The 17,333-nt window shown below is 43.1% G+C and overlaps 1 protein-coding gene across 11 annotated transcripts in view; it reads right to left on the bottom strand.

Annotated features, from left to right (window-relative positions):
* The window catches only part of ARHGAP24 (Rho GTPase activating protein 24), a 215,123-nt gene that overhangs the window by 69,581 nt on the left and 128,209 nt on the right, over positions 1-17,333 (bottom strand). For 2 of the 11 annotated variants that reach the window (XM_086889240.1, XM_086889239.1), the window contains exon 4: positions 9,039-9,086. The exons of 4 other annotated variants lie outside the window; for them this stretch is intronic. In XM_086889240.1, the coding sequence (XP_086745366.1) occupies positions 9,039-9,086 (48 nt within the window). 5 more of the 11 variants (XM_023926248.2, XM_023926249.2, XM_086889245.1 and 2 more) reach the window with 5 other exon arrangements.

The raw sequence follows: 17,333 nt of genomic DNA, 5'->3' as shown, positions 1-17,333 counted from the left end.
CAGCACCGCGTACCCGGCAGGCCGGGATCCTGGTTCTTCAGGCTCGCTGGCAGAGGCTGTGGCACAGCACCAGCTCTCGGAACCGGGCAGGAGGCGGGCGGGACGCAGCCGGGATCCGGCGGCTCGTCCCTCCGGCAGTGCTGCCGTCCCTGAGGGGCCGGAGCGCCGCGGAGCCTCCCCGCGCTCACCTGGCACCGGCGGCCGAGCCCGGGGAGCCGCGGCAGCCGCGGCCGGGCGCGCCCTGCCCGCCCGCTGGCGCCCGTCCCGCCCGTGACTCCACCGCCCAGGAATGGCGACCACCGCGCCCAGGAGCAGCCCCTGACCCCCCCCCGGGACCTGCCGCCCGAGCCGGGACCGACCTGCGGGGAGCGCCGCGGCCGAGGCGGGGTCCGGCGGGCCGGGGCTCAGCGGCGCTGGGGCCGGGGGCCGCTCGCCCTCGGACGCGGCCCGGGCACCGCTCCAGCCCCTCCGGCCGCTCGCACCGACCCCCGGGCGGCCGCGTCCTCTGCCCGCTGCAGCTCCTACCTGTTCCCGGCTACTCACCCAGGCACTGCCACGGCGGGGCTTCCACCGGAGCACGACGCCTTCCGCCCGGGAAACTTATCTCTCTCCCGCTACTGCCATTTGCTAACTTGCCTAAAGATCCTGCAAAATCCCAGAAAAGGCTAGGAAACGAGAGGAGACGACTTAAAAGCTGACGGTCAGGACAGGAATTTATGGAATGAAATCTTTAAGGGCAGGAGCAGATAGAGCCAGCCAGCTAACGCTTTCGTGCCCTGACTCTGGCCAGCAGCTTCATTTCGTGGGCAGACCAAGGCTTAGGAGATGATTTCACATACCTGTTCCTGGCGTGTTCCTCTGGGCATCAACCGGAGTCCCCGGCGTAGCCAGCACGCTGCCCTGCCTCGTCCGTGTGCTGCCTTTTCCAGCAGACCCCTCACGATCACGGTGTCACGGTTCCCCAGGCCTTACAATCAAGCAGTTTGTTGTAAGGGAACTAAAAATAGCACTGGATTTTTCACTGGAGCACTTGCTTGAGTGAAGATAGTGCCAGTCAGCCCATGCATTAGTGAGCCGTACAGACGTCTAATAGATCGTTCCCAGATCCTCTTGGAAATACAGCCATTGACTTTTTTCAAAGGATGGGGTTGGGTTTTTTTCTTTGTTTTTTAGTTTTGGGGTTTTTTTGAAAAATAGCACAAAATAAATCTTCTTTCTGACCACTAAAAGATGAACTGAGTGGGGTTGTTTTAAGAATATCCTCGGGAAAGAGTGAGTCACTTAAGCTGCTTTTATGATAAAAGATCCCTGGAGGAAGTATATCTCCTTAGTCTCTGAGCTGTTCAGAGATCCGTATGTCCCCCTGCAAATCAAAGCTGCACACTGTTAGGTTTTTCAGCTTTGTGTTGTTTATAATAGTATGAGCACCTGCTTCCACTGTGAAGTTAGGACTAGCATGGGAAACAGAGCAGGATTTTGTCCTGGCTAACACCTCAAGAGGATCACTAACAGAAGTGTATGTCCTGCAGGACACTGGATAAGCTCTGCAAAAAAGTCCACAAAATGGCCCATAAGGAAAGTTTACAGCACAAGCTGACAAGTCCAGAAAAGGTTTCTCAAGAGGAATTATTTTTTGAAAAGCTTTTCACTGCTGTGTCCTGAAAAAAATCACTGAAGACCAACATTGCAGAAGATGTCATTCAAGACAAAGATGCCAGAACTGCTGCCAGTATCTGAGCTGGGATGCCAGATGCAGATTTGAATGTAAAACTTCCAGTCTGTGGATGCCAATACTCACACTGTGGCACACAAAGAAATGGGAAGGAGCAGGTGATGGCTGGCAGCAGCCACTTGTGGTGTTCTAAAAGGCTGGCAAAGCCACAGTGATTCTCCTGGTAGTTGCTCCAACTGTGAAGAGTGCCTGACAACAAGCCAGGATGTCTGACCCACAGCAGGTTAAGTCTTATTAAGATACATATATTTGAAAGGAAGATTTTGGGATGGAAGTAAACATTAAAAAGTTGGAGACTTACTGGGAATATCAGAGGAGAGATGCTGGGTGTTGTTTGACTTTCACAGGAAGAAGCTGAAAAGACTGTCTGATAATGTAAAATTGTCTCCCACACTTGTTTCCTCATAAGCCTTTGACATTCCTTGGATTTTATTTATTCTGCAGCAGAATTGCATTACTTTTGCCTTTGTGAAAGGGCTGGCAAATTCCTTCTTTCTAGTGCTGACCAAACATGCTGGAAGGCATCATATAACATCTACGTAGCAGCAGAGGTAGCCACAAACATAACAGCGTCTTCATTCCTGCTCCACTCCCCAGCTATTATTTATAGAGAGAAAGAGCATTAACGGAGCACAAAGTTCTCACTAATTTAGTTTCACTTCACCATCTGTTACTTCCCATGAGTTGATACTAATGAGAAACTACTTCAAAACACATTTGAGGACCAGCTGCACCCAGTGAAGTCACCATAGGAGAGAAATATTCCCCTCCTAATACATCACATTCCAGTGTTACAAAGCAGCTCCTTCCCTAACAAAATCCATGGGAACACTGCTGTTAATATGAACACAGCCCTAGGTCACAGACTCTTGCAGTCATGTTGAGAAAGTACCACACTCAACATCGTTTTTCTGAATAATTCACAATTCTATCCAGTTAGAAGGGCAGTGAGCGAGCTACAGACATCATCCATCCCCCAGGTCTGAGCAGCCTGCTTTCTGCAGCTGCTTCTCCTCCAGTGAGTTCATGGAATGATCACAGAAACTGGAATCTCCCCAGGAGTAACATGTGACCATTACCCCTCACCTTTTCCATGCAACTCCTTGTAAAAAGGAGTCTCCGTCTTTGCAGGCACCCTTTAAATACTGGAACATGGTGATAAAAGACCTCCCTTAAGCCTTCTTTTCTCAGTGCTGAACAAACCCAGCTCTCTCAGCCTTTCCTCATATGGCAGCCTTCCCAGTCCTTTGATCATCTTTGTGGCCTTTCTCTGTACCTCCCCCCCCCCCAGCTTGTCTACGTATTTTTGTATTGTGGGGATCAAAACCTAACACAGCATTCCAGGTGTGGCCTGACAAGCAATGAGTAGAAGCAGATAATGAACCTTTATATCTGCTGGTGGTGCCCTTGTTGGTGCATCCCACCATGGTGTTGGATCTCTGCAACAGCAGCACTGTTTGCTCACACTGAGCTTGTTGCCCACCAGGACCCCCCTTTGCACAGAGCTGCTTCCCACCAGGCAGATCACAAACACCTGTGCTGCACCCTTGGATTATGTTTTTTTCCAAGGTGGAAGACCTTACACTTTGCCTTGTTGAGCTTCCTAAGATTCAGGCAGCCCACTCTTCCAGCCTGTCCAGGTCTTCCTGCAGGGCGAGTCTCCTTTCTGAAGTGCCTGTTTCCCCACTTGGCAAACCTCATCAGGGTGCACTTGGTCCCACCACACAGCTCCCTTGTGAGAATATTAAACAGTTTTGGGCCCAATATCGATCCCTGTTGGACCCCACTTGTGACAGGTCACCAGCCTGAAGAGGAGCTGTTTACCAGCACCTCCTGGATGTTTCCTGCCAGCCAGTTCCCCACCCACTGCAAGGACCACTTGTCTAGACCATAATGAGTCTGTCCAGGAGGAAGCTGGAACCTCCATATGGAAATCCCTGCAGAAATCCAGGAAAACAATGTCTGCCACCCATCCCACTTGGAATGAGCAATTCCTTTACCATAGAAAGTGGTCAGCTCTGTCAAGCACAATTTGCCCTTGGTGAATCCATCCTTGCTTTTCCCAATTCTTATCTTCATGTATCTTGTGATAGCTCCTAGGAGGATTCCTTTAGTAACTTTCCCAGGAACTGAAGTATCACTGATAGGCCTGTAATCTCCTGGATCCTCTCTTAAACCCTTCTTGTAGATCTGGGTGAGCTTAGCCTTCTTGTAGCCTTCTCAGATGTTCCCTGATCTGTGTGACTTCTCAAAGATTAGGGAGAGCAGACTCACAATGAAACCACCCAGCTCTCTCGACACCCTCAAATGGATATTGTCAAGGCCCACTGATCTGTGGAGTCAAGCTCCTGAAACAGTTCACACACCAACTCTTCTCCTGACAGCAGTGGGTTTGTGTTTGCACCAATCTGGATTGTTGTTTCCAAAGCCTAGGACCCAGCAGTGCTGGTGAGATGGAGGTGAAGAGAGTGTTGGGAACTTTTCAGTGTTGGTGACTAATTCCCCTCTCCTGTTTAACCAGTTTAGCCAGTGATGTAAGTATTCAACAGTCAGCCACTCTCCAAAGAGTCAGATGTTGGCTGACACTGTGCATGGAAAGATGAGTGGAAATACTGAACCACAGCTGCCAAGATTTAGAGTTCACTACTGAACACGCAGTGAGATTGCTACTGCCAAGGCCCTGCAGACAGCTGAACCACATCATAGCAAGTATGCACCATTTTTCATTTGAATTGCTGAGGTTAAACCTCTCTGTCCTCCTGAGAAAATTCCTTCTGAACATCTACCTAAATCAGAGTATGGTGGTCCCATATAGCGGGAGAGACTACAAGATGAATTTGGTTGGAAGCCAACCTGTAGGACTATTGCGTATTTTGGTCAAAAGCACACGACCAAGAACGATGCCCTGGAAAACAGTGGTTGTTTTTTAACTGTTTGAGACAAAATTGCAAGGCTTTGTGCTGTAGGAGTCCTTATTACAAATCAGGTTTAGCCCTTATCCTCTCTGTTACTATACCTAAGTGAATCAGCTGGGCTTGGGAGTGCACTGAAGAATCCCAGGAAAAAGTTGTGCCATGAGCCTGCAGAGTCCCTGGGTACATTTGCTCTCCCCGGGACTCAGAGGAGCAGAGTCTGAATGCAAGTTATCACTGCCTAGATAATTCACTGCTCCCAGTAAAAGTTATGTGAGAAATAGCTTCCTGCCTTTCCTACAGTTCATTAAAAAGGCAAGAAATCTCCTTCTGTTGCCTTTGTTGCCTCACGCTTGTGTTCTCCGTGGCACCAGGGAATATTTAGAGGAGTATTTTGTAAACAGCACGTGTTCCAGTGGCTGGCGCAGCACTGGCCACAGCACTCTGGGGCTGCGTTCCTCAAATTTTTGGGCACTGGTGGACACCAGGGCTGCCTGGGCAGGGAGCAGCTGTGTGTGTAGGTGGGCAGGGAACAAGGGGAGGGACAGCAACATGGGAAACACAGCAACTTTGCAGCTTGCAAATGTCACGGTCCTGACTGCAGCTCCCTGAATCCAGACTGTTCAACAAGTTTTCCTTTCGTCCCAGCTGGCTGAGGGAAGCTGTTCTGCCAGACGTTTTACTTTCTTCCCAAGTACCATCACCAGCAATAAATTAAATTTCTAAACCGACTAAACCAGCTTCTTAGTGATTTCTGCTCTGCCTGTAAGGTTTGGGATCTGCCACTTAAAGTATCTGCTTCACATCCCACTGAAAAGATTCTTCTTTATTCCTAGAGAGACTGCGACTTTGCTCACTGAGATAATTTTTAGTTCTTCATGTGACTTCAGAACAAAATCTTTTTATTCACAGTGTGTTCTTAAATGGGATTTGATCCTCTTCACTTTTAGTACTTTATGGCAGGAACATTTTCAGAGGTGCCAGCTGGGCTACACCCATGCAAAATGGGAGTAATATCCAGAAATGTGAATTAAGGATCATATGCTAATGTAAATTTAGCTGTTGAGCATATCCCTTGTGTTTTATGACATGTGTTTAACCATATGACCACTAATACATTAAAGAAGGAAGTATGGAGGAAGACAGCTATGCAGTGTAGCTACTTGCAGAACACTACGAGGGGTATCTTTAAAGTACCCATAAATCCCCAACTGCTTAGGGAATTCAGCATGACAAGAACACTTGGGGTTCTTTGTTAAAAGTGCCTAGAAAATGTGAGGATGTCCAGATCTGGATCTGCCCTCAACTTTATCAGCAAGTTTCTTGCTGTCAATAAAATAATCTCTGCTGAAAGCAAAGCTGTCAGCTTGTCCCTCAACATTACTAAAGGCAGCATTACAGTGATAGACATTACTAGACATTCCTAGGAGAAGCTGAACTGTCCTATCAGTTACTCTGCTGGATAAAATTGCTGTACACATTTCATGGACAGATGAAAAGTCAGTCACACACACAAAACTGTAAGAGCAAAGAGGGTGTTACAATCTCAGAAATTATTCCCTCTGTGATACAGATGCAGCATCCGGTTTTGCATATTGCAACACATGAATAAATCTTCCAGAGTGTTTTCCTCCATTTCCTTCCAACTCCACTGCAGTCCAAATACAGTTCAGCTGATATGTAAGAAATTAGTCTTTCTCCATATGTTTGTGTATTTGGGCTTTAAATTGGTTACATTCGTGCAGCCCTCAGGGATGCCCAAATAACTCTGAATATCATGCTGAGATCTTCCCATGGAAGCTTCTGTCAGCTGTACCATGCAAAGGGCTCTCAGCTGCACACTATTTAACTTGCCCAATTACATTTCTGGCTGCTGTTCTGCCTTGCAGCTTAGAAAAACCCTCTCCAAGAGCTAGGTCACAAGAGAAAATTGCCCAAATATGCTATTTTTCAAAGAACTTACTCCTAAGGGGAATGGGAAATAGGAGAAACATTATAGCAGGTCTGGAAGAAAACATCAGAAAAAAAAAATTACTGTGAAATTGTAATCCATATGGACAAAATCTTTCCTATCTTCCCCTTATATCTTGTTGTTACATTTGGAATGAACAGGTTCATAAACACAGATGCATCCACAAATTGCCCTTCACATATTAACTCCCTTTCAGTTTTGATGCTGGAAAAATATGGTGTTTGTGTGATGCATCTGTCTACTTGACATAAGCAAACACCAGCTGTTATTTCCTTGGTTTATGAAAAGAAGAAGTAAATAAAAATTTATTAATTAAACACAGAATTCAGAGAGCTCAGATGTGGATTCAAAACTTATTACACAATAATGTCAACTTTCAGTCAAGGAGAGCACATGGAACCTGCATCTCCCTCTGGATCACAGTGAAATGCTGGTGACAGTAACATCTTGGTTTCAAATCCAGAAAGGAAGTAAGAAAATAAGCAGAGACTTGCTCCTATGGTGGGGACCAAAGAGCTGATTATGTGAGGGCACAACAGCAAAATACCTAAAACAGACCTGAGAGAGGCAGCTCCAGGAACAGAAAAGTAGTGTGTTTGTTCCCTATTTGTTGCCACTACTCAGTCCATCACTAACAAGGCTAAAAATAAATTATATATTTGTTTTGCCCAGGGTAGAGGTGTCCTCAGCAGATACCCTCTGTTCTGAAGTGATAGCAGAATATAGCCATGAGCTTATTTCCAATTTGGCTTGCTCAGCTGCAGTATGGAGTGGGCACCTCTGAGGAATCCTGGAATCTACCACTCCAAACAGCCTCCTACTTGAGCAGCCCATTTTTGCTGGCTGTTGGAGCTGAGCTGTCACATCCACTGCAGAACTTTTGGCAGCTACTAAAAAACCCTTAATTTCTTGGTCAGTCCAGACTGGAGAAGAAACAAGTTGTGAGTATCTTCCAAAGGGCAGGATCAAAACGTGCTGAGAGCAGAGCCCTGTCAGAAAACATCTAGGCTTGCTGCCAGCACTTCATGAAGGATCTATTTTACACCCAAACAGAGGCTTGGGGATAGATTCACTGCTCCAGTGATATTTATGAGCTTTTTACTTTGACAGGGCTCATTAGAGCATTCCCTCGTGCAGTGCTCCCCTGACCTGTGCAGCAGGTTCACTGCAACCCTGATGCCTGCACACAGGAGCACAAGATGCAGTTTTGCCTCGTCCTCCAGGAAACAAGAACGTGACTTTTTAGACTCTAATCACCACCCTATACCAATGCAATATAAGTTCCATGGTCTTATACTGTTTTGATGACCTTTTCTTATACTTCCTACAATTGCACAGTTTTCAAAGGAGGTAAAGCACAGTTAGTTTTCCCTTTACAAACACACCATCCTTAGGGAGCACTAAGAAATTAAACACCCTGAAGCATGCTACATCCTAAATGCATCTGTATCAACTACAAGCATGTTGGGAACTTTGAGGAACTAAGCCAAATCAACTGCAGCTCTGTATAGCAGGACCATTCTCCCCAAGTGAAACACATGCACACAAACAATCCACGAGCCTTGGCTCAGGTATCCTGTATGCATCTATATACTACACACTACCACACCAGGAGTCACAACTGTTCAGTAACATCTGGAAGAAGCCAGTACTATTTACTGAAGGATAAATAATCAAAATATTTCCAACCAGTACAGTTGTAGAGCGGCAACCTTCAGACACAGTGTGACGTACAGGATATGTGATGTCCTGCAAAAGTCCTTTCAATAACTTCAAGTGGAGTAGAGGACTTCAAAAGCATACAGGAATTTCTCATTAATACTACAAACGCAGCACGTTCTAAACCGCAGATGTGCATTCACTATCAGAAGCATAAATATCCCATATTTTGTGTATCCTCCCTGTTCCTTGGCTTTACACCTACATCTGGTAGCACGACTCGTTTGTTTGATGCCCACATTGATTTCTCTTTAAAGCCTATCCAGACAAAATGTGTGCACAAGCATGGTATTACAGCCAGACTAACAGCACTTAGATGTCCTTACCCATACTAAATGAGCTACAATCTGACATCATCAGGATTTACAAACACACCTGTCACAGCTGACATCTTTCCTTTAAACAGTGATTACACAAAAACAGAGATGAAAAACAGTGCAAGCCATGGGCATGTGTCAGGAAACTTGTTGCCTCCTGGATAAAAGGTGACCCAACTGGTCAAGAACAATCTTGCATCTTGTACTCTGAAGAAACCAGATACACAAAAACCAAAGAACAAGTTATAATTTTTTTCAAGTGTCATTATCAGGGAAGAGGGAGAGTCTGAAGCTGTTTTCCTGCACTCTACCCAGACCACGAGATTTTATCCATAGCCTCCCATGTAGTTGTTCAGACATTAAAACCTCTTCAAGTCCTGACAAACCTGACAAATCCTTTAGGTTCCTGAAGCATTGGAGACAGCATCCTGTAGCTGAAAAGGCAAAAAGGCAGCATTTAGCAACAGTACTTTTAGCATTGGCTCATACGTTGCTGCAGAAAGATTATTTCACTCAGAGATGAAAGTATTGGCAGAAAGGTAAGTATTCACCTGAACTCAAACAGGTTCATCTGTTCACCAGATAATTAAGTTTTGTATAAAGGGAAGCCAAATTGAAGTAACACACCAGCCACACTCCACCTGCTACTTCAGCAGAAACCAACCTGCATGAAAAACTTGGATGAGCATGTTTCAAAACCTTAAAGAAAATTGATTCTGGATTAAAATTATCAACTGATTTCCCTCTTGGCCTTCCTGGGAATTGAACCTGTCTACACAATTAAGCTGTATAAAGATTTTCTCTGAAGCTATAAAAGCCTTTTATTTATAACAGCATCTCATCATATTAAACACCCTGCTCCAATCTATTACAAGTTGAAGGGATGACAAATACTACAGTGTAAGCTGAATATACTCAGCACATTAGGCATCTAAAGCACTGCAAAATCTTACTTATCAATTTCCACCTTAATTAAGAGCAATCTTCTCTTGAACCGACTACTTTGTATGAACCCAGCAACACACTGCCAGCAGGGAATGAATATATGAACAGTGTGGGGGTTTTAAGGCACATCCTAAAGGTTTCTTAATCTGTAGCCCATCCTAACTATTGACTGAAGTTTAGTTATGGTAAGTAATTTTTATGCTCCTTATATTATCTGAAATCTACAGTAGCTGCTGTAGCCAGGACTAGGTAGCAACGTCTTAGTAAAACCAGACCTAACTGCAAAACCAAAATTGTAAACAAAAATGATGCAGCTCAGAAGTGAGATGCTGCAATATACATCTTGTTACACATACTTAGGAGTCTGACACCTTGCCTAAGGAACCCCAGAGCTCTAGGGTCAGTGTATCTTCCCAAAAATAACTGGGGCAGTGCTGAAATATACCCTAAATCTAAGAAGCTGTGGAGAAAATTGCAAATATAAGCCACCCAGATGGCACAATGCTATCAAAGTTTAACATGTCAATCTGCTCATTTAATTTACGTCTTTTCATCTCCACGGTTAATGGCAGGTCTGTACAGCATAAATGGCACCAGAACAGATGTTAGCAAATTTGTCAAAGCTGCAGGATGATTGCTCTGGCTCTAGTGTCTTTTGGAGGCCTACTCTATTTACATTCCTACTGATCTCTTATGTCAAATCTGGTAAATATTACCTCTCTTTTGGCTGCTCTACAGGAAGCTATAAGCCAAGTTTCTTGGTGAAAATCATCTGCTTTGAGAAAATACCATATGATTATAGGCAGCCTTTTTTAAGATTTCAGGGGAAAAGCCCCTAATGATAGAAAACATGCCTTAATTTGAAATAGGCTTTTCTCCATATTTACTTTTGTCTTATCTGTTCAGGATTCCCTTGAAAAACTGCAGTTGTGAGTTAAGACAGGAAAAATGTACTTGGAGAATGACTTGGCCACTCAAGGGAAGTCCTGTACAAGGAAAGGCCTGTGTCATAATCCACATGGTAAACCATTACCATATGGTAAACCATAATACCATTTTGGTACCATCAAGAGTGTCCAGGGCAAAGTTAAAACTGCAGGTGCACAGAAGAGTCTCACAGTGCATCCAACCAGAGGCACAATCCATGGGTGATCAACCTGTACTGTGCAGAGCTCATCTGGACAAGGAAGGGCAAAGGAGCCAGCAAGCCTTTGCCCCAGGCACTGAACCACATTAATGAATCACTTTGAAATGCTTGCATTACAAAAAGCAATCCAGTTACCAGTGAAGGCAAAGTAATTGCCTGCTATGTCAAAGGGACTTACACAGCTGTTTAAAGCAAATGTGACCCTACACTCTGTTTATGGAGCAGGTCATCTGAATTTTGTAAGAAAATAGTACATTTTGATGGGCTAATAGTTTCTTTTCCAGTCAGTGAAGTTACACTTCCAAAGGCTAAAATATGCAATGTGTCACAGTGAACAGTTTGATCTCAAAATACTGCTCAAAGAGCCAGAGGTACACAGGAATGCTGCAGGGTCAGCCACACAATGGAGAAGGGCAAAGGGCTTTCAAAAGAAACAGCAAGCACTGTCAACGGAGGCACCATGCAGGAATAGAGTCTTCTCTTACCAGAGATTTGCCTCTCTGAACAAAAACCACTCCAGGCTGAGTAAGCAAGTTTTCTCATTTTTGTGATTCTATGCAAATGCCTTTTGAATCAAAGATGCTCCAAGATAATGAGAACAACTATAGTTTATGAAAGCAATATTAACAGAGCTATTCCCTGTCTTCCACAAGAATTGCTCAGAGAGCTTTTCAAGCTCTGTTACCATCACTTCAGTTTATCAATATGCAAATTAGAGCAATTAGTCAGTAAGTGGCTCACTTGATCAAGTGCATATTAAAAGATAATGAGAGGTTGAAAAACAACCTGGGTCCATGCAAAGGTGATTTACAAGCTGTAAATATAAAGTTATGCCTTACAGCACAAGGGAAGGTGCAAACAGAAGAGGATCAAAACCTCAAAAGGAACTTCAACACCTTTCAACATAACTGATCCTTCAAAACTCATCTATAAAATTACTGTATAACTTTTCTTTTTCCTTTTACACCCACCTAGGACAATACTTATCTGGATACCAGCAAATGACAAATCATGTGACATTATTTAAGCATGACAGAACTACAAAATGAGCAGCCTCCTTTTGAAGGTTCTGTCAGACTTGGGTTTCAAGACACTGCTTGTCATCAGAGCTGCCTTGGCTTGGCCCTAGCCTCCCTTCCCCTTCAGCAGGGAGAGTTTACCATGCCCACAACACAAGGAGAGAGGATATGACCTAGTAGTTCTTACAAGGAAGCACATCATGGATGTGTTCAGGAGTTAGAAGGGATTTTTTTTCAGCCCAGGGAAGTGATTCATCTTGAGGGAGCCTGGAGATGAGCTGTGCACAAGGCAGGTGGATTAAAATGCAAAAGAGCAGGACTAAAAGGCTGGTCCAACCCTGCTCTGCCACTGTAAGGGAGCAATTCAGTGCTGGGGATCCACAAATCACATGTTACTCTGCCATGATGGATCCTCCAGTTGTGTCCCATAAGCATAGTATTTTATTTTTTCTGCTCAAAGGTAATGTCCTAAGGGCCAACATAATGGGAATGAACATGGAGTAAGTTCCCCAGTGAATTAGGGACTGACTATGCATAATTTCACCAGCACTTACTCCTTCTTTATTAAGCACTTATTCTTAGCTACTTTATGGCAAAATCCACTGTGCTGCACTCTTAAAGATGAAGTACCTCTCTGCAGAAGAACAGGAGGTAATGCTAAAATGTCCACATCTCTCTAAGAAAGTGGGTAAATTATTCCTTCAAGCTTACTGAATACATCTGTGTACTTCTGCTTCAGAAAAAAAGACCCTGTGCAATCACTTATTTTCTACTTGCTTCTTACCATAAATGGGTATAAATGTTTCATGAACCATAAATGTTTCAAGAAAAAGATAAATGGTGTGCAATTACAAATGTAATCCTCCTCCATTTTAATGTGGCATCTATTTGCACTTAGGGCAGATGGATCACCTAAGACTATTCATTTGTATAGTGAGTGGCATGGTGAGTAGTACCATGGGTACTGGGCAGTAAGAACCCAGCTTTACTCCCTGTACAGTCTGTTGTTTCAAAAATATTCTTGTTTTTTGTTTGCTAATTTAATAATAAAGACAATTCTAAGTAGATATGTGCCCTGTTATCCCAGATTTGATCTAGGGACAACCATCTGAATCAAAGTCTATTAATACCGAAATTACCATTGCAGGGAAATAACTGAGCAGCAATTTCTTTGGTTAATGTATAATAACTGGGGATAATTAAGGAAGATGTGAGTGTAGGGAAGCACATATTACAGCTCTCCTCAAATGTAGCTGTAAGTAAAATAAACTGGAATTATTATTGCATTGTTTGGATCTTATATGGAATATGTAAATGCCTTGTGGAAGGGTTCTAACATAGCCCTATTGCTTTAAAAACCATTTGAATCTTCCCTCAAAACACTCCTGGGCCAGGCCCAGTTACCTCATCATCATGAAGAATCTCATCACCTGCTTTATGTTGGACAAGGGAAAGAAATATAATACATCAAAGTCTCGATGTTAATTTTTTTCCCCCCTACTTCAGTGGGTGTTAACTAATTTATATTAAGAAAAAAAGGGGCTTTTTTTCTTAATTGGAAACTCATTCAAACACTTTAACTCTGGGAAAAAGATTTCCAATAAGGGTTTTAGAAAGCTCATGTTGACCTCATTCACTTTAAGGGAGAAAAGAAAAAAAAAAAAAAAAAAAGAAGTCAATACAGGACAGAGTAACCTCTCAGGGACATCTTGTTTTATTTCTCAGAACAAACAGGCACATCCCCACACCACTGAAAGAAGTCAGGCCATTTTTCCTACATTTTTTTTCTTTCTCTTGTGCATATGTTCTGGAGGAGCAAGACATCTGCTGAACTTTGGGGTTTAGAGACTGCTCAGCTGTACAGTGATCTGATTATGCAGTCAACTCCTTTGGGAGCCAGCATGCTACTGAATTTTCAGTAAATATGTGTGTGTGTGTGTGTGTGTGTGTGTGTGTGTGTGTGAGTGTGCTTCAGTGTGAACATGCAGAGACAATCTCAATTGCCATCTACTGTGTTATTAAAATAGCCCCCAGGAAAGCTACTAGTTCTATTAGAAATAATGTCTGGTATGATTAAAAAAACCCACTGCAATATAACTTAGCTGTTCACAATTTCTACTGCCACTAAAACTTGCTGTTCTTCTAATTTAGCCGCCGAAGCTTGGTTGAGGCAGCCTGCTCCCTTTACAGCATGCTGTCAGCACACTTGGGCTCTACCTGCTGGTCACAAGAAATCTCTAACTGTGGGACTTCTGAAAGGCCTACAGAGATATTGTTTGCTCATGCCAGGTTTTGAATGTGTTGTTCTACTGCAGTCAAAGTAACAAAGCAGCCACCGTGTTTGATATGACACTGCCCTTCCAATCTAAGCAATAAAGCCTTCAAAAAAAAAAAAAAAATATTGCTCCCAGATGGGAGAACAAAGCTCTTAAAAAAAAAAAGGTTAAAAAAAACCCCCAAAACTTGTAATGGGAGAAAGAACATGGAAAACTGTAGGGAAGTGATGTCAAGTCACTCAGGATTTGATATTCATTACTTTCACAGATGCAATTTTTGATAGCTTGAATTCCAAGATTCAGCAATTTCAGTGGAAAGAATTTGTAACAAGTCATGGGAATGGCTGGATTTGCAGCAATTAAACACACAGGCATGGGAAAAGATGTTATGCTATGCAGTATCAGGGAGTTAAAGGTATGGTGCTAATCAAAGTCTTGCTGATATTAAGCTTCAAATGAAAGTCTTGCTGATACTAAGCTTCAAATTAATGTCTTGCTGATATTAAGCTTCAAATGAAAGTCTTGCTGATATTAAGCTTCACATTAAAGTCTTGTGAAGCCTTCAGAAAATGGAAGACATATGAGGAAAAAAGTCACCTCCTTCCCCCTTTGGAGAGGTGTATGTCCCCAACAAAACATAATTGTGTCAACTGCCTATCATAACCCATAACTCAATTTATTTATTATTTCTTTTTAATTCAAAGCAGCGTAAGTTTCTGATATTCCCATGACATTTATGCTACAGGAAGGTTACAACATCTCTTGAGATCTGAGCATTTGCTGTTAATGGTTTAAATGAAACCTAGTGGCAGCTATTGATCACTTAAAACTACTGCCATTACAGCTTAACTGCAACTTACAGTATTTCTTACAGCAACACAAAATACTATTTTTCTTCTGAGGCAAATTTATTTCTATATTTTTTTTATTATTCCATTAAGTGATGAGGTACAACAGTAGGACTTAACCTGCTGACTGAAAGTACAGCAAAACAGAAGGTGCATTTTAGCATTCAAAAACACCTGTGCTAACTTCCAAAATACTGCACAAGGACAACAGCAGCAGCAGGGAGCACAGCTTCTTGAATCAGCTAGAAAAAAAGATTATTGTTATGCTAAGCTCTCAGAAAAGTGTATCCTGGTGGGCCAACATAGAGAAAAGCAGTGATCAGACAAAGTTTCCCAAGAAAGGGAAGGAACAATAGGAGAGAGCCCTAGTTTTCACATGCATATGCAATAACCCCTTGTGATCTACAAATGTCAGATTAACTGAAATGACAACAAGCTGTGAGCCCTCCAGCTGGTATTTGTGACTGAAGTTTAATGAACCAGTGCTGAACCAAAAAATAAGAGTCAGGGAAACAACAAAAACATAATATAAAAATATAGAAAGAAAAATCAAATTAAGTGTAGTTGCAATTTCCAAATGACTAGGTCATGATGAGTAGGAAATTAGATTAATATGTGGTTGTCCAAAGGTTAAGGAGTGCGACTTCTCTTCCCACACTTGAAGGGGAAAAAAAAGAAACTGAAAAGATTTTTCCAGGTCAGGGTTTGTTTAGAGTTAGCAGCATTAAAGGCTGAATGCTTATGGGAAAAAATGTGCCTCCAAGTGGATAACTTCCCCTTTTTTTGGTCCACTTTAGTATGGCCTGCCATGACTGCATCTATGACAACTGCAGAGCTGAAGCAGTTCTAGGAACTGACAGGCCAGAGGGGAGAGCCTAGCACTGCTCCTGATCTGCATCTTCATTAACTTGGGAAAAATACTACATCTATTGCACACACAAGAAGAGGAACTCAGGTTTTTGGTGACTGACTTTTCAATCTCGTGCTCTGTATCACCATCACAGAGAGTTGCACTTTGCAACTACACTGGTGCAGCCAGCTACTTTGTCAGCAGAGATTTCCAGATAACCTATCCCCGTACCCCACCCCAATTTCCCGTATACAAGTCAGGTGTGTCAGGAGTGGTCAGCCAGCTGCTGTGAGGGGGGAAAAAAACCACTGACTTGGATACCAGGATCATCTTCTCATGAAAAGGAACTTAGCATAGCAACTCCACAACTGCAATTATTACCAACTCAACTTTCCAGATATGTGCAAGGCATTACCCCTCTTCAAAACTCCCTTTTACACTCATACCTTAATTAAAATGAGATTTTATAGGTGCATATACAGAGGCAGCATTATAAAGCACAAATTCTTTGCGTCTCAGAGAGCTGTATTTTTTGTTTTGTTGTTTTTACCTACAAAAGGGCAGGAGGCCAGCCCTACACAGAGATTGTTCAGTAGCATCTGCACCTTGAAATAATTAACCATTCCAAGCAGACAACACTTGGGAACCTCTGTGACCTCAAATGAAATTTCCAAGTACCATGGCCAAAACAAGAAGTGATACAGATCCCAGGAGAAATAGTCCTAAACATATTAAGTACTGAATACTCTGTCCCCAGGGATTCCTTGTCTTAAAAGCCTGTGCTGTCCTGCTGGGAACTCATGTCAAATTCACAAGGTCAGAGCCTAGGCACTGCTGGTAATACTAAGCTGTAACATCTAGATCCGGTCAATATGACAAAAATATCCCCTCTTCCCAAAATGCAGTAAAGAGGAGGAACACCAGTCAAAAATGCACACCCTCCTTTCCCCTGACCTTTATGGCAGACATGCATGCACACAGCTATGGCATTTCCCAGAGGGAGTGAGAGGAGAGTGGCATTCCCAGACAGCTCAGAGACATTCATTGCATTATTACCCAGAAACTGGTTTCCTTCTTGGACCCAGGGCTGACTCATGCATTTCAGCTTAGGCTGTATGAGCTACACAAGTGTGTGGCATTCACCTACAAGGAGCCTTCTACAAGACTGCGAACACATTAAAGTTTTTCAGGAACATGCTGCAGGTCCTTGGGCATCTGTGGGTCTCAAAAAGCAATCTGATGACCAGGTATCTGTCCTGAACATGAACACACAGCTGAACCTTGATGACTCACAACAAAGTCTGGTCCTTGTGTGATATTCTGCATAACACAGATAGATCTGCCTGCATTTCCCAGCACTCAAATAACCAAAGGCAGATGTGCACTGTCTGAAGTTTCACTGACAATACAATTTGCTCTTTTAAAGTTTCATTTGATTATCTCTACCTTTTCACAGGGAAGAATGAAAAGGTCCTTGTAGCACTGGCAACAAGCTCTTTGTGTACACAGTTATTTTTGCATCTAAATAAAATATGAAAGGGTTTCCTCAAAAAAACTCCAAACACCATTGTTAATACCTCCCAACTGGTGGATGGA

This window comes from Cyanistes caeruleus, chromosome 5, assembly GCF_971803275.1.
Source record: "Cyanistes caeruleus chromosome 5, bCyaCae1.hap1.1, whole genome shotgun sequence".
Lineage (NCBI taxonomy): Eukaryota > Metazoa > Chordata > Aves > Passeriformes > Paridae > Cyanistes > Cyanistes caeruleus.
The sequence above is the reverse complement of the archived record's forward strand: the minus strand, read 5'-3'. Positions and strand labels throughout refer to the sequence as shown.